This window comes from Python bivittatus, unplaced genomic scaffold (assembly GCF_059951505.1).
Source record: "Python bivittatus isolate LINGU-HERP-01145 unplaced genomic scaffold, Pbiv_v1 ctg000590_np1212, whole genome shotgun sequence".
Lineage (NCBI taxonomy): Eukaryota > Metazoa > Chordata > Lepidosauria > Squamata > Pythonidae > Python > Python bivittatus.
The window spans coordinates 5,302,868-5,321,221 of record NW_028277086.1 but is presented as its reverse complement, the minus strand read 5'-3'; the positions used below and the strand labels follow the sequence as shown (position 1 = coordinate 5,321,221).

The window sequence follows — 18,354 nt, the reverse complement described above, 5'->3', positions numbered from 1 at the left end:
ATAAAGATGAACAATCAGTGTAGGCAAAATTGCTATCAGATACAAAACACAGGATGTGCAAATAAATCCTATCTTTCTGAGGATTCCCGTATATTACTACCTTACATTGTTATCCATGCCCTATGTCTATCTTGCATGCTACTGAAGGGGGAAAAGAAACAATTATTAGTTGGCAATAGTTTGCCTGATCAGAATGCAGTTTAGTGATAGCAATATTGGCTAAGAGCCCACATGAAAACTGACCGTAAACCTACATGGGAATACGAATAATGCATTTGGGGATTTGCTTAGCTTCCAGTATGTAAACTGCCTTAAATCTAAGTAATCCATTACCAAAAAGAGCAAAATAAAAATCCAACAACCAACCCCAAAGAAGATGAAAAAGAATATACTGAAAGTGCAAAAATGCATTAACTGTAAAACAAGTGACAGTAAATTAGAAGCAAAGCTAAAAATCTTGAATGAGTAATTCTCATAAATTGAGGAAGAAGGAAAAACAGTATCAATCCAAGATACTGTTTCATTTCTGGAATTAGGTCCATGTATTTTATTCACAAGTTTCCTTGTATCCTGCTAAAAAATAAGCTCCCTTAATAATACTGGTCCACTTCCCACACTATGGAATGGCAAATTTGAAAGTCTGCTTAGATATTAATTCATCATATCCCATCGTAGGACTTACATTGGAACCTTTGTCTGTAAGGTAGCTGATTCCTTCTTCTGGACCAATAGCCAGTTCCACTGAAATAATCCAGCTGGACTTTTATGTTTAATATGGAAAAGAAGCAGTGAACATTTGGGAAGAAAATGTTTGAACACTGAATAAAGATCTTCACTATCATCCAATAAACAAATCAATACTAGACTAATAAATTACACTTCAAACACTGGACAAAACAGAATAGGGCACACTTGCTTTAAATTAATTTACAGCACTCCAGTTCTGGACAATTTTTGTCCAGTCTCTAACTTTCCTTTCTTCGGGAAGGTTCTTGAGAAGGTTGTTGACTTACAGCTCCAGAGAGCCCTGGAAGAAGCTAATTATCTGGACCCCTTTCAATCAGGATTCAGGCCTGGTTACAGTACTGAGATGGCAGAGAACATGCTTGTTGATGACCTCTGGCAGGCACAGGATGCGAGTGGTACATCCATCTTGGCCCTCTTTGATCTCTCAGCAGCTTTTGATACGATTGATTATGGTAGCCTTCTGAGCTGCCTTGGGGATTGGGATTGGGAGGTATTGTACAACAGTAGTCCTCCTTTCTCTGGATCTGGTTCCAGCAGTGTTGGGGGGGTGGAGCCCAAGGCCCCTGCTTTGTGGGGTGCTTCAGGGTTCTACACATTGGCCACTCCTATTTAATGTCTACATGAAGCCACTGGGTGAAGTCATCCACCGGCATGGGCTGCAGTATCAGTAAGCTGATGATACACAATTGTACATCTCCATCCTGGGACAAACAAATGATGTCACCGCGATCTTTTCCTGTGAGGATCTGGATGGAGGAGAGCAGGCTTTGGCTTAGTGGCTGTGGTTCTAAAGCCCTCTGGCTCTGGAGATTTGCCATCTTTAACTCTGTCTGGAGGCATACTTCTCCAATCAGAGTTGTTGCACAATCTGGGAGTCCTCCTGGATTCACAGCTTCGGCTCAGAGAGTGGGTGGCACCCATGGCTAGGGGAATCTTTGCTCAGGTTCATCTTGTTCCCCAACTGCATCCATTCCATTTATCACCTATAAATCCCTACATGGCATAGAGCCAGATTATTTGCAGGACTACTTTTCTCCCGTCGTCTTTGCTCGGCTCACCATTTCTGGTAGAGAGAACATGCTACAGGTCCTCTCTATCAAACAATGTCATCTTGCTGGATCCAGGAACTGTGCCTTCTCTGTAGCGCCACTCTGCTGCACCTGCCCTGTGGAACAACATCCCCCTGGAGATCTGGATGGTCCCAATCTTGTTAGCCTTTCACAAGGGACTGAAGTCCTGGCTGTTTTCCCAAGCATTTGGGCCAGGAGCTCTGCTGCTATTGAAGTGTTTTTTTCTGATTGGGGTTATGGTTTTAACCTTGGGCACCATGGGTTATATGTTGTGGCTTTTGTTTTAATCCTTGTATCCCACCCAGACCAGACCCACTATTGTGAGATGGGCAGCAATATAAATAATTTAAATAAATGTTCCTGAGCTATAACTCCCAACACCTTGAGGAGTTGCCCCATTTTAAAAGCAGAAGCCACAAATGCTTCAGTGTTCATTGTAACACCTGTGCCACACATAGGATTGCCCATCACACAATTTTTCAGAATTAAATCATTTCCCTAAAGCCCTCTAGTAGGGGGCAAAAACACAACATGTAAGACACAGTTACCTATTTTCCACCATTACTACTCCAGCTACACAAATAGCATTTCAGCCCATTATGACCACTCTAAAATAATTCCACATCTCCATAACCTTGCAGTCCTTTAACCTCATTAGCAGTTCCTAAACTCCTCATCTATCAGAAACATAGAAGAATTAAACAATTTAAAAATAAATATTATGTGCATCATCCAGAGATATAGAAAATTTAGTCGGTATCTTAAACAAAGAACCATCCCATCTGTCTTCTGTCTGGATAATCTGACAATGAACTGCTAAACTCAACATTAACAGTTAGAAAGATTATTCTGAAAGATGTCCCATCAGCTGAAAGCAGCATACTTACTCCAAGGGCACACTTGAAGCATTCCTTATCAAATCTATATACTGGTGAGAGAATCTCAAAGAATTTCAAAATACTTTCTTCTCTATTGAGGTTGGCAAATTGTCGAAAAGTTTGCTGTATCATTTTTCGTAGGTTTTTGGCCTTGATAATGAAATATTCAGATGTGAGTATAGTATGTAATACTGTGTATTAATTACATATTAATATGCAATTATTATTATTTGTAAGCATATATATTAATCACACTTAACAATGTAACACTGGTAAATTTTGCTTAAATATGGGGAAACTACCTATTTCAATTAACTGTTACTATTCTCGCTTGACCTTGTTTGCTAAACCAATGACTGAGGGAGAGGCTGTTCCCTTGCTATCTCATAATTGAGTGTTAATTTATCCTCTGGAAACCACTCTTTGGAAGTCTGTAGAATACCTGCATTACACACATCTCGTCACTTCTTGTGTGGGATACTAGCAAACATTTTATTCAACTGGCCATATAATGTGGGAAATAGTATGCTGACCTGCAAGATAGTTCCTAGACTAAAAATCTTAGCTTGTATAGAATAATAGGAATGCAGTTGTGATAAAATCAGACTTTGGTTATCCTTGTTATATAGCAGTAACCGTGCACTTGTCCCAAGCTATCAAAGGTCCAACACATCACACTCTAGATCTGGTTTTTGTCTCAGGGCACTTGCAACATGATCTGGTAGTGGAGGACATTACCATCAGTCATTTGCCATAGTTGGTGATGGATTTTTGGCTTGCCGATGCTACTCTATCCCACAGAGAAATAGGGCCTTCCAGATTGGTCTGCCCCAGGCAATTTATGGACCCCACAGTGTCCCAGAGGAAGTTTGGAGTTTTTCCTTTAGGGTTAGGGTTAGGGTTGGTGAGCAGTTCAGCTGAGGCCTTATCACAGCCTGGAATGGGCAGATGACAGAAGCCTTGGACACACAGCAATGTTCCTGTGTGGCCTCTCACAGGGCACCGATCCCAGGATTTCCCTGGTTTTCTGAAGAGCTAAGGGAAATAAAGCACCAGAAGAAACTCCTGGGGCACCATGGGAGAAAGGCAAAGAATGAATCAACTGAGCATGAGTAAGAGCCCACTTTCAGGTTACATCACGGCAATAAGAGTGGCAAAAGAGTTATTTCTCTGCTCTCATTATGTCCACCAATCGCTGTCTGATGGGCCCTGTTTAGGGTGACTTGATCCTTGCTTGGGATGGATGAGCAACAGAATTATCTGCAGGGCTGCTATGAGGAATATTCTAGTTGTCTGCTGAAAACGTTGCTCAGATCTGCTTGGAGTTGGACTTGGACTGGGCAAGTCTGGCTGAGGTGCCTGTGGCATGGTCTTGGGGGTTTAGCTGGGATGAGTTTGAGTCGGTGACTCCCAATGAAGTGGACAGGGTCCTTCAGACTGTGCACACAGCCACCTGTTTATTGGATCCATGTCCCTCTTGGCTTGTTAAGGAGCAGACATGTGGTTGGGTCCATGTGGTGCTGTCAGCTTCTTTGAGGGAGGGTATAGTTCTGTTGGCTTTAAAGGAGGCAGTGGTATATCCCCTTTTCAAGAAGCCATCACTGGGCTCAACAATTCTGGATAATATTCATCCAGTGTCCTATTAAGAAGGTGTTCGGTTATAGCCCAAGAGATCCTAGATGAAATGTATTATTTGGAACCAGTTCAGTCAGGTTTCAGGTCAGGGCATAATACAGGGACAAGAATGATGATAGCATTTGAATGTCGAACAAACCATTTTTGGTAGAATCAAGAACAGATCTTCAGAAAAAATGGAGATGGAGAAAAGGAAGTGCAAGAAATGAGAGTGAAAGCAGGAAGAGAGAGTACAAACGTGAAATGCTATTCAAAAATAGCATCTGATGGCTTTAAATGGTCTTGAACTGTTATCTCCCAGTCCTAGTTCAACACCCTAACCACTATACCACAATGCTAAAACCATCGAGCATTATAAACTAACTAAACTATGATGATATTTAGATATACTGCATGGTCTTCTTGACCATTACTGACACAGATTAGTAAGATGTGTCTAGATAGGAAGTGGCTCAGATAGTTTAGGCACATTGACACCACAACCAAGCTACATAGTACCAACATGGTTTCACCTAGCACAGGAATTAATAGAAAGCACTTGATACAATACCACATATCTTTGGTTCCATTTTTTAGATTTTAAGTCATTAGAAAAAAAACTTGTCCTTTTATTTTTGAGAAATGTCATACAAATGGATGAAACAAAATACATACTTGGAGACAGCTAAAAATAGAATGATCAAAACTTATGATCAAGTAAGTTCTAATGTATGAGCAGAATGCAAAATTACCTTTACTGAATCCAGTAAACTCTTTGGAAAAAATCTTTTTAAACCAACATCCTTCCTGAAATAAGCAAAGCACAAATCAGTGATGCTTGAAAAATGCTCTGCATTTTAATCATGTGAAATAATGCTCCACTAAATCTTTCAAGAATTGTCATATTAGAATATAAATACATATGCCAATATTCAGTCAAATTCATTTTTAAAAAACCTGTTATTTCCACCAATCTTTTTCAGTTCCTGTTTAAAAATCTTTACTCAGTATCTTTAAGAAACAACATGGAATAGAAAGTGTTAACACTCTTTATCTCTATTTCACATTTTATCCCTAACATTATCTGTTAATCTAATAAGGTAAAAATAATGACCCGGTTCATTCAACTGTTGTGTACTTTGTCATATTACACGTAAGTAAGCAAACCAATCATACACAGGTTTAAATTAATGGCCATCTAGTTCAATACTATCATCAACAAAGTTCTGAAGCTTACCGGAATTCATCTCATAAAGTAGTTTTTGCATGCCCCAATGAATCAGGTAGCATTCTGTTCCAGCTCAACTTGGTAATCTATTAAGGGTTTTTTAAGTCAAATTCTACCCATTTTTTCCTGCAAAACCTTCTGAATATTTAAAAAGAATTCTCCTTCCTTTTGTCCAATCGCATTATAGAAATTAACACAGACCAAGGTTGGGGACCGCAGACTGAAGATTACAGAACCTCACATGTTTGCTCTAACTTGTTTACTTAATTATTCCCTTCTGCCACACATTTTCCCAGGTTGGTTGGTTGGTTGGTTTATTTAATTCGATTTATACGGCCGCCCATCTCACTTTTACATGACTCTAGGCGGCTTACAATAAAATACATAAAATACACAATATAAAAAAGCAAATAAAAATAAAAGACATAGCAGCCAGGATAACCAGTTCTAATCCACACCCAGGGTCCCAGGCTCAGGCACAAAGCCAAGCTTTAAGGCTTTACAAAAGGTCAACAGGGATGGGGCCAATCTAATCTCAGGGGGAAGGATGTTTCAAATGGCAGGTGCCGTGGCAGAAAAGGCTCTTCTTCTGGGCCCCGCCAGCCAACACTTCCTAGCCAACAGTACCTAGAGCATGCCCTTCCTGCCAGATTGGGTAGGATAGGTAGAAATAATTTACACATAGGAGCATCACGTGCAACATTTTTGACTTAAAAAAAAAATTGGGAATGAATATTATCTTCATCATCATCATCAATCATCATGCTCTACAAATGTATGGTTGCTCCGATTTACATGGGCTCTTCCATGCTGGACAGGGGGAAAGATATACTTTCAGACTTGCAAGATTCTGTTAATGTAATCTTATTATGAAGTAAAATTAGCTCATCTAGCCATGTTTCCTGTCTGGTCTACCTCACAAGGCTGACATCAATCATGCAAGTCTGAAAGTATATCTCTCCCCCTGTCCCCTTTACAACCCAAGAAACTAGGGAGGGTCTCTTCTGAGCCCCTTGCACTGCCCACATTCCTGCTGCAGGCTAAGCTGCCTTTTATTTGACCTTTCCCTTGGCAGCGTCTCTTTGCCCAGTCTCCCAAGGTCTTTCCCACATACCACTACATAATGTCAATATTCAACTTTTAATAAAAAATTAGGTTTTGAGCCCATACTAGGCAGTTTGTTTTGCTAACTGCATGCTAGGTTAGGATGGGGGGGGGCGTGTTTAAAGAGACAAAGCCACAGATTGCGAATTTCCAGGAGCTAATAAGTAATTAAAAACTCAGCATAATTTAGTCCCATGACTGAATCACAAACAGAAAATCCATTTTCTATAAAGGGCTTCTAAATCTGCAGGACTAGACCAGCTGGCCCCACAAACATTAACAGAATGCAGATGACCCAAAAAAAGAACGATCCTGTGTATCAACGGGTTCAAACTATGAATCACCCAATTTGTCTTAGTCAGACAAGAGTCAATGAACTCCTATTTCCTCAATAAGATCCGAGGTCAAAAATTTACTAGGTTTTACAATTTCCTATCATATCTTAATTAGAACAATGGCAACCTTTGCATTCTTACTTCCAAGAGCAACAATAGTGTTCCTTCTAAAGTATTCTAGCGTCCTAAGAAAAATGCAACCCCATACTTACTCTAAGACTTCATAGTTGGACTTCTTATCCAACGCATTGCCTCTCATTTCGCAGTATGATCTCCTGAAATTATAAAAAAAGGTACTTTTTTGCAGTGCTTTTAAATGTTAAGTGCTTTTAAATGAACTGTCTTGATTTCAAATCTGATCATAATTATATTGATCTTTTGTTTGTTATCTTTTGTTTTATTTTTGAAAGCTGCCCTGAGTGCTTATATAATCAGAAAGGTGGGATATAAATTTAATTCATTTATTTACTTGCCTAGGCAACTTGCAAACTGAACAACAGATGTGTGAGAGCACCTCAGAAATATGACCAATAGGAGTCCCCCCCTGTTGTTGGGCTAAACATACAGGAAATCAATCATTATAAAGTTTCTAAAACTTTATGCAGATTTCTGAAAATCAAACTAGAGATATATTTCACATCCCAGGGACCAAAGAAAAACTTTCAAAAATGTAAAATCTATCATTATAGCCATACTACATTTAGAGATATAAAACCCAGAATAAAATCTGGTCCTCTCTTGTGAGATCAGATTCATGGATGTCCACTCTAATGTTTTTATGGTTATCTGATGGGCCTGTCAGGCAGCAATCTGATAGGATATAGAGATGCAGACGTCATTTAACTGAAATATTTTAGGTGATATGAAATAGATACTGTGGAAAGGAGGCAAAAATGGTAAAGTTAAGTTAATTGCAGTAAATCTCATTTGTACTTCCCACTAAACTAACTCTAGCCAGGTAGTACAAAGAACTGTAATTCCTGGAGCTTGTTTCTTCTAATTCCTTCACTCTACTACTCCTCTGACCATGCGGCCAAGCTCTGCTCTAGCTCTGGCAGAAAAGGTCCTTCCAAAGTGCTCAAGGATTTCTGGGGAGACTGGAGTGAAATATTTTAAGAGATCAAATTTTATGTCATGAATTACAGCCTTCCCTAGACCTTTATCTGTATAACCTTTTAAAAATTCTTCAATTCCAATAATTTCCATTACTATTCACTAGTTATTATTATTATTATTATTATTCTTGGAAAGCACCAGTATTCTAACTGATACTTTAACTCAAAACTGCAATTCAGTCTCTCCTCCCTATCCCCACAATTATTCTGATGCTTGATTTACTACTAATTTCATACTGATTGTCGCTTTCCTAGCCTTGTTATACAAGACAGCTGCAGAATTAACACAACTGTCTAAACTACAAGATAATGAACAAGGAAAACATGCTTTAGGGATTCTAAAACTTGCTCTTCTCGTATTATACAGGAGCTTATTAACATTTTCCTTTTTATGTCTTTATTTAGATTTGGAAATTGGGAATATGCTGTTTAAATCCCAGCTAAATCAGATGCAAGCAGACACCGCCCTTGCAACTTTCTGTAGAATGTACTGAAGCCTTCTTTGTGAGTTAAGTTCTACTCAGCATCATAACATACAACTAAAGAGGAATGTGTAAGGTTTGTAAAACTGGTAAAATATATTAATAGCACTTGCTGTCTAGAACCATCAATCTGAAGTCTCCTCCAACCAAACCTGGAAGTGAGACACATAAGATCCTTCCTATCAAGCTATAGCCCTTCACATTCATAGCAAGAAAAACCTACAACTTGATAGCTTTAATAAGTCACTATGTCATAGTAGGGTGCACAATATCTCTTTTACTGAGCTTAAGCTTGGAAAGGTGGTAGAAAAAGCCATGAAGTTCCAAAGTCCCCCTTTTTTGAGAAAACAGTTTCATGTCAGAGACAACTGTTCAATTATTCCTGGGTTCAGAAGGGTTCTATTTTTTGCAATAAGCAATTAAAAATGTTATTGAACTTCCTTTTCCTAGTCTTTTGCTCTGTAAAAATATTTCTTTAAACAATTACGAAACATTGGGCCAGAAGTTACTATAGAGAGTAGAGACAAATTATTATTTAAAGATTAGGCAGAATCTTTACCATTCACAAATTAGATCAACACACAATATTAGTGTAATAAATGCGATTGTCTTAACATTACTTTCAAACCTGCAATTAACTGCTTAGCTAAAAAGTTATTTAGTTGTAGGTTTGAATGGAACAGACATAGCATAACATTATTTTTTATAAAACTGTCTACATTTTAAAAATCTACTGTTTAAGCTACAATAAATTTTGAAGATTCTACAAAGGTTCTACTTGAGCATACTGATTAGGACATCAAGATTAAAATAAGATGTTCTATTTAGTAATAAGTATTTAAAAGGTTATCTTACCGGATTTCAAGGCAACCTAGCTTCAAGGCAATTTCTTGGTCCACCTGATCTGCTATTTCCAGCATATAGTCATTTTTCACCTAGAGCAAAACAAGCAGGAATGTGTCATAAATACAAGTAGGCAAAATGGTTCTAAGGACTATTTCATTCAAAGATCAGATGGAGTGATCCAATATTTTCCTAAGCAGACTACAATCTGTGTGAGATCCAGATCATGCTCAAGCAATTCCTTCTGTGAATCTCTGAATTGTTGAGCCCAACTCAGCTGAAATCTAACTCAAAGCAATGTTATCCATTAGGTGCCAAGAACGATCTTCACAGTGACCCTGCATGTACTCCCGCGACCCCTCCTGGCCCAGTAGAAATTGGGTTGACCTCATCAGGGCCGCTGGCCGACACTCAGAGGACAGTAAGAGCAATAAGAGTGTGAAATAAGCACAATTTGCTGCTTTCATTGCTACAAAGTAGGCCCCAATAAAGCTTCTTATGTCCAGTCATATTCACTCCAGTGGCGCTCCAAGTGTCTTTTCTGTTGCTTCATCCTCCGGAGGTCCTCTGTAAATCGGGGGCACTCCAGGGTCTGCACACAGTGAGGGTCCACATTAGGCACAATCTGGCCTAAGATCACCACTACTTCATTCCAACCATTCAAGATCTCAGATGAACCAAGCCTCAGGAACAACCTCAAGCTCCCTCTGAAACCCAGCTGGGTCCATCAGGCACCTGGGGCACACCAACTGAATAGGCCTAGTCTTCCTGTGGAATGGGGATGCAGCAGTAAACTCTGGGGTCAACAGGAAGTAGTATGTACAAGACAAGGGATGACAGTAATATCCTCCAACTCTAGATCACATTACCACTGCCCTGAGACATGAACATGGTCTAGCATGTGACACTCCTCCCTCCATTGGTTAGACCCATAATAAGCTGGGTCAGGCCCATGGTCACCATGGCAGCCATGAATTTCTACACTGCCTTTGAGTCCACATCCAGGGAAAGCAGACTGAAGTTCCCCAGAACCATAACCCTGGGGAACTCCACCATCAACCTAAATACGGCATTAAGCATGTTTGGTAGGGAAGCTGAGAGAAGCTACTACACAGCAGGGAGGCCTGTACAGTAGCAACAATCCCAATTGATCTCTAAGACCCAGCCTTACAAGTACAGATTCACATTCAGTTACCTGCAAGGTGGCACCCTGACAACCCTCAGTCTCCAAAACAACAGCAATCCCACCCCTACCTCCAGAGTTGTGGCTGATGCCAAATCTGAAACCATCTGGACAAAAACACTTAGCCAAGTATTCAAGTTGCATGTAGAGAGTAAAGAAGAGGAGTAAAAAAACGCAATCAGACTTGCAAGATTCTGTTACTTTAAGCCAAGGTTAATAGTTTGTCAGTATGGCTGACATCAATCTTGCACTTTTTTTTATTTCCAATGGCTCCAATTTCAGAAAAAAAAATTCAGGAGCGGCAAAGAACAATTAACAAATGGCCTTTGAGGCCCCTTCCAATTCCATATGCTTACTCTCTATACGTAACTTGAATACTTGGCTAAGTGTTTTGTTCTAATTTTACAGTCAGAGAACAGAGCTTGTGCATATACCAGGGTTTAGAAGCTGCTGACTGAAAAGATTAAGGTAATCCTACTAAACTAAATAGGATTGGGTTAGGTGGGTATTACAATGGTGCTTGCCTAGGACCTTGGTTGCAGTTCTAACAAACAGTTACAATACGTGCACATCCATAACAGATAACCCTGTGCCACAGGAAGCCCACATGCATTTTTTGTGCGTTCACTTGCCTGAATGTCTAACTCTGTTTTAAGGACTGGATATGAGATACTTAAAATATATGTGTGTAGTATTATTCATTTCTAAACAAGTAACATTCAGAAATATACTTTATTTAGCTTTATCTAATTTCTAAAGTCATGCAAGTCTGCACCCGTATTTAACTATTCACTGTGAGAAGCACCCCTTGAAACTCTTTGCCTTAAGTGCTATAGCCACAAAAACCAGTATCTATAAAATGCTATGCTTTTATACATTTAACCTTTCTTCATTGTTTATCACTCATCCTAAAGTCCTTGTAATATTTTAAGTAGTCATTTCCCTAAATATCACATCCCTTGCATTGGTGTAGTAGTGTAAAATTTGTAGATTTCAATAATCCAAAATGCAAGTTAATCCAATTTCATACCTTCTCCTTAGCTGCTCTAAATTTATTGTTCTATTAAATTACCATAACTTCTGAAACATAGAGTGTAGAAAGTATCCACTACATTTCTGCCCCTGCCCTTTTCCCCAGCTTCTTGATGAGATGAATAATTTAACAAAATATGTGTGCCTCCAATAAAGCAAACACTGCTACTTTTCTTTATGGCATTTTAAAAATATTATTTTCTTACCCTAACAGTAATCAGCCATCTGCCTTCAGTTGCTTCATCAACAAGGTCACAGTTCCTACATTAATACAACTTGATCTTTGACATTCTTCTCTAATTACAGGCATCACACAATAGTAAGGATGTTAATGACTGGGGAAAGGAACTGATTGCTGACAGGCACTGTGCAACACAAAATGACTTTAAAATTATCCTTTCCCATCACAGAAATCCCCAGCTGTCTCTGTTCTCCCACTCCTCAAATTGTTGTCAAACTCAGAATGCCTACATGGGAGGACCAGATAAGGGGCAAGTTCAGGATCTTTAGATTTGTATCATTCCGATAAGCCATGTTGCCACCAATATGTTGTTTACATGATTCTTACCATTTTCTTACAACATTTAGCTCAAGAAAGAAAATCATATATAAGCTTCATGGAACTAAAGGATGACTCTAATTGGTTAAGTATAAAATGATATTTTATTTATATTATACTTTTGAATGCCACCCTTTAAAACAATCTTCTCAAGGCACTTTGCCATACATTAAAATCAAAATACACACACAAAAATCCTTAACACTCTATCAGATCTAAAAACTTACAATAAAGATTTTTCTCATCTATTAATTCTTTTTGGAAAAACATAGTTCTAACTACTTTTCAGTCTGAGACTGGACTTCTCAACAGAGAGGTTCGCAAACCTTCTATAAATAGTCATGAATTAATCTTTATATCTATTCTATCTTAAATGTAGTTATTCGATAGTTTTAATTATATTACTGCAAAGTTTTTTTTAATCTAATTTAGAAACAGACTCCAAATCATCGTTCTTTTCAAATGCAGTCCCATTCAAAGAGAAATTTGTCTTGCTTTACCTTCTCTGTCCATTCACACTCCCATAAGAAAACAATTCCTCTTCCACATATACAGTACATCCAAATGCAATCAATGTAACTCACACTATGCTATCTGAAGTAAGGTAAAACTTCACATTTATTTTAAACCCCCTTCAAAACTAAAATTTAATTTTGGCTAGAATAACTATTTGGGGAAAAAAGTTGTTATTCTACTGCATTAATAATGAGTATTACAAAGAAGTTAATTGGAAAAACAAGCTTTATATTAAAATATAGAGAGAGAAGAATATGAGCATGGTGTGGAAAATTAAAATGGGAGATTTGACACTTTTTAGTCATAACAGTGGCAATTAGACATATGCAAAATGTTCTGCACATGGACTGCTCCATGCACAAAACAGCCAGTTTTTGGTGTGGTCCATATATGTCCAAAACACATGTGTTTTTTCCTAGCACAGATCTGAAATTCAGAAATCAATGAACCCAGGCAAAGAGCCAAAACACACATTCTGGGCAGACGTGTTCCGTAATGGCAGACAGTAAGGAAAAGGCAAGGCCCTCAGTGGTCCACGGTAGGAGAAGCAGCTAATGAAAAAGAAGGTGCATGGGTGAGTAGGGTTGGGTATATTGTTTCAGAATTGAAGCCTGGCAGAAATTGGACGGAAGATAAGGAGAAAGAATGTGCTGGGAAGATTGGCAGGTAGGCGTACACAGAGGTCATGTGGGGAAAGGGAGGGAAGGGCAAGGTGCATCCGCTTGCCTTGCTTGCCAAGTATCCCAACCACCCAGCTGAACCAAATCCTGGAATGAATTTCAAAGTCTGCTGCTTCATCAATTTTGATCTCTGAACAAAGACAGCTCCCCAAGAGCTAGATGCAAGCAAGCTTAGGCAGGTGATACTTATCTTGATTTAGTTGTCATAATGAGAAAGTGCAATCTTTGTATTTACCATCAGATCCCCCAATGGCATAGCTGATACACCAGTTGGCACCACCGCTTGAATGTCTTCAAGATCAAGTGGAGAGCTCTTATATGTGGGATCAGATGTAGGTCTTCTTACACAAAGTTTAATAATGTTTTACATAAAGTTTATTTTGGCAACTTAGCACTCCCACTTTGTTTCTCTGTAATACTTTCAATGTTATTATATGAGTAAGCTAGTGTTATTATATTCCTATTGGGAATATGGGACTGCGTCAGAGAAAAAAGTGAGTATAATATCTACAACTATAAAGAGGTGTTTGAAAGTTAACTCTGATTTCTCAAACAGTCCTGGAAACCAATTATCTATAAATCAGGGAATTCACAGCATTCCGCTACTCACTCCAAACTACAATTCACAGGATTTTATAGGGACTTCACAAGAGTTAGAACTGTATAAACTCAGTATAGGTTTGTAAGGCAAATTTTCTTCTCAGCTGCTTAATGAATTCATATTTCATTATAATGCTACAGAACTATGGATAGTTATAAAGAGTTCATAAACTTTATTTCACCACTGTATATAATGCACATGTAAACCAGCTTATTTAACAGTCATTAAATTACCATTAATGTTTTTTTAAAAACAACAGTATTTCTCTGATGGGATGGGAACTCATCCCCCTATAAAAATATGTACCAAGCAATATTAAAACATTCAAATAATTTTCAAATAGCTTTTCTTCAAATTTACAGCATTCATGTACTTAAACCTACTTCTTTCTCCTTGTTCTCCTCCACAAAAACACCAACAGTCTGGAAAATTTGCAGAGTTCACCCAAAATATAAAAATTGAATTCTGGAAGATGCTAAAGTACTCAATTAGTTAACGCACTGAAATGTCAAAACCTAACATCCTTCTTTCCCTAAATATTCTTTCAAATAAAATGTTTTACTAAAAGTATTCTATGTTGATACCAACATATTCCTTACATGAGCAAAATATATTTTTAATTCTTGAAAAATATTTTTAGAATCTGTTACATGTTTTTTGTTGTTTGGTTTTACCTGCTGGTATAAAAAATTTAATGTTGGTTTATCTTCAGTAAACTGGTTCAGAAATCCTTTCGGTAAGTATCGGATTCGCAATTCATATCTACAACAAAGGAAAAGAGAATTTAATACCATTGCCTTTTAAATATTGCTGCAACTATAAAGTATTAAAAAAATAGAAAAGAAAAACTCTCTATTACCTTGTTAATAAAAATAAGATATTAACATTTCAACTGATTTTCATACTTGGTACTTACAATTGTATTTACATGTAATTATGAACAATGGAAGCTGAAATCATGTAAAGGTCCTGAAACTGGGCATAACATAGATAGACAAACTACAAGAATCGCTCCAAGTTTCATCACAAGTGGCTTTCAAAGGGCCCATTATTTTGAAGGCTTTTTGAGCCTTGTTACCTCATCTCTTTATGCCTCCTTTAGTACTAAATCACTTCTGAAAACTGAGTAACTGTAGAACTGCAGATCTAATGTTTTGTGAGAGAGAAACCCAAGAGATATTCTATTTTTTTTTCCATATATGCAAAAACCAACCAATCTGGCATATTGGTCAAAGCTGCCCATGTAACTAAATAATACAACACTGGATTTTCTAAAAAGTGCTATAAAAATCAATACAGGTATTTGATAGCAATTTGTTGACAAAACCATAACATCAAGACAGTCCTGCTGGTATAAAAGAACTCACAAGGAACAGTAAGTAAACCAGTAAAAGTGAGTGTGGGACAGAGCGACTGAAGCCTTGAAATTTCCCATAATTAGCCCATCATGACAATTAACATTAGGACAAAAGCTCCGTTTGGTGGCAATGGTTTTGAATCTCCCAAATGTCAATGCCAGACAGTGGGAGAAGGAAGGCTTTTATCTATCCTAGCTACATCCACATGTATCCTTTCTGCTATTTCAGATCCTTACAGCAGAGATCCTCCAACTGTGGATCCAAACCCAACAGCAACCACCACCCAGATCAGCAGGAAACAGCGCCAGGTAAACAATCAAGGAAGAAACCCCATCCCAACCAAGACTAGCAGGGCAAGCTGCTATGTATAAACAGCCAGCAAACTTCACTGTCCCTCATATTGACATTACCTAGCCTGGTAATGAAACATCTGCAGGGAAACAACCACAGAGTAAACCAAGAACCCCTGAATTACATATGTTCTGTACTACTGGATTCCTCTAGAGAGTCGGAGCATATTTAAAGGGGATTGCAAATTGGAGAGGGCTTGCCCACCAAAGCCAGATGACTATGAGAAGTATGTCTGGAGGGGCTGGGAGCTGACTTGTCTGAGCAGGACAGAGTTCTTGCAGGGCTTGGCTTTACATGCGCAAGCCTGATGGTCATGGATTGCTGCTGCATGTGTGTGCTCCCTACTCATTCATCTGGGGATGTGGAAGTTGCAAGGCTGTGCCACTTCTGCGCAAAGAGCAACAACTGGCCAACTATAAGCACATCAGGTCATGTAAGGGTGAGAAGGAAAGAGCTGCTTTGTCTTTTTCTTCATGGCTCAACAAAAGATGCATGTATGTGTATACTGCGATGTGCGGGGAACCGTATACCTTGGACTATGTAGGGTGCTGGCATTGTGTTGCAAGGCAGCAGTGCTTTTTTTGAGAGGGAGGACATGTATAATGCCAAGTAGATCTGGAAAAATGGGAGGAGGGGGCAAAAAGGAGGTTTATATGGAGTATAAAGGGGAGGAGTAGTGGGTCCAGGGGGAAGTATCATACCATTTGTAGTACACATCAGAAACATCTTACTACTGTAAATTGAAAAGGGTTTTTTTTTTTTTTAATAATAGCAAAGCATTAAAATATTGCAGTAAAAGGGAATTACTGAATCTATAGACTCCACCCAGCTTTCTCCTCTGGTTTGGTTATAAAAGAAAGGAATTCACTCATTCAGTTTAACCAGTGGTCAGCCACTGATAAGTTTTTTTTGCAACCTAGTCAGTTTCCTACAGAAGAGACTGCAGAGAAGAATAACTTGTGATCACGACAGCTTTTCTTTTTATTTAGCTGCTGGTTGAGTTTCAGGGGGGAACTCTGAATGTTTGTATATTTGTAGTTTGAACCATAGTAGTAATTATCCTTATCCATGCCACCCATTATTTATGATCTGTTTTCCTCCATAAAGACATACACGCTACCCATTGCCAATTTCACTCTTGAAAATAACTGCTGGAACACCCCAAATGCCAAAATGACTATTTATTAGTTCAAACTGATTGAGAACAAAGCACATGGACTGGTATAGCTACTGCTAACAATACTACCAAGATACCCATGTTCATGCGAGACATGTGGCAGTCCTGTACGTGTGTGCCTTTGAGACAGTCTTGACTCCTGGCAACTGCCTGGACAAGCCCTGCAATTTTCTTGGCAAGACTTCAGAAGAGGGTTGCCACTGCCTCCTTTCAAGGGCCGAGAGTGAGTGACTGGCCCAGGATCACCCAGCTGGCTTTGTGCCTCAGGTGGGGCTAAAACTCCTGGTTTCCCAGTTTCCAGCCTGGTGCCTTAACTACTGCACCAACTCATGTGAAATTTTCCTGCTTGCCAGGTTATTCTTTAAGTGCTCTTGTGTTTAAATGTTTACACTGCTTGTCTGTTCTATACACAGGCACGGTGCACGTTAAAATCCAAAAGAACAAAATTACTGATTTAAAAAGATGAGAATTACAACACTATACAAAATTCTGTTTTATAAAGTTGAAAGTCATAAGAGGGAATCTAATCAACCAACTCTATAATGGTTTTATCAGGAAAGCTGCAATAATGATCTGATTTTTTAAAAAACATACACTGATCATATGATGAAACACAACTTAAGATACTGAAAGGTTACAACAGCAGTGTGCTTTAAAGCAGCCAGGTAGTCTTGGCCAAACCTCATGGGACTCAATGGGGCATTTATGATCTAATTTTTCAAGGAATATTAAGAGGACAAATGTTCAACCTAGAAATTTTTTTAAAAGAAATCCACAATTGTTCACCCAATGGTGCCCTTAGTCTATTCCATGATTTAATATTACATGCATCAGCAGGAAGGTGACTGCCCTTGAGGATTTAGCCTTCTTCCTCCTATGCAGCTGGGGAGGGGGGAAAATCAATACTTGTTTCAAATTTCTGGATTACTACTTCATATGAACCAAAAATTGTGAATTAAATCAACTCTAATTCGCTAAAAAAAAAAAAAAAAAAAGTCTGAACTCTGTGTATGCATGCATGCCTTGGCTTAAAAACTGGGCGTTGGTAACTAAGTAACTGTTGAAGTGAAATTACATTGATTCAATCCTCCTATAACTCACATGTCAAGAGAGAGTATGAGCTCATATTTCATTCTTGCTCATAATACTACATTGTGATTTAGCATTTATGCTTTAATTGGCAGCAGGAGCCTCATAGAAGCTTACAGGTGGTCCTTGAATAATGACCACTCATTCAGTGAACATTCAAACTTACAACAGCACTGAATGAGTGGTACTTAAACCAATCCTTGAAGTTCCAGCTGTCACAGGGCCCCCACAGTCACATGGCTGCGATCCAGGTACTTGGCAACTGGCCTGGATTTCCGACTGTTGCAGTGTCCCATGGTCACATGATTGCAATTTGCGACCTTCCCTGCTGGCCTCCCACAAGCAAAGTCAATAGGGAAGACGGCAGGAAATCAGAAGTCATGGTCACATGA

General features: G+C 38.7%; 1 protein-coding gene across 8 annotated transcripts in view; it reads right to left on the bottom strand.

The window, feature by feature from the left end:
- PTK2 (protein tyrosine kinase 2) overlaps nt 1–18,354 on the bottom strand; it is a 224,564-nt gene that overhangs the window by 97,610 nt on the left and 108,600 nt on the right. For all 8 annotated transcript variants that reach the window (XM_088148916.1, XM_088148917.1, XM_088148915.1 and 5 more), the window contains 6 exons: nt 14,662–14,749; nt 9,429–9,508; nt 7,189–7,251; nt 5,062–5,116; nt 2,705–2,845; nt 683–760 (listed from right to left, as the gene is read on the bottom strand). In XM_088148916.1, the coding sequence (XP_088005042.1) occupies nt 683–760; nt 2,705–2,845; nt 5,062–5,116; nt 7,189–7,251; nt 9,429–9,508; nt 14,662–14,749 (505 nt within the window). The remainder of the gene's footprint in view (nt 1–682; nt 761–2,704; nt 2,846–5,061; nt 5,117–7,188; nt 7,252–9,428; nt 9,509–14,661; nt 14,750–18,354) is intronic.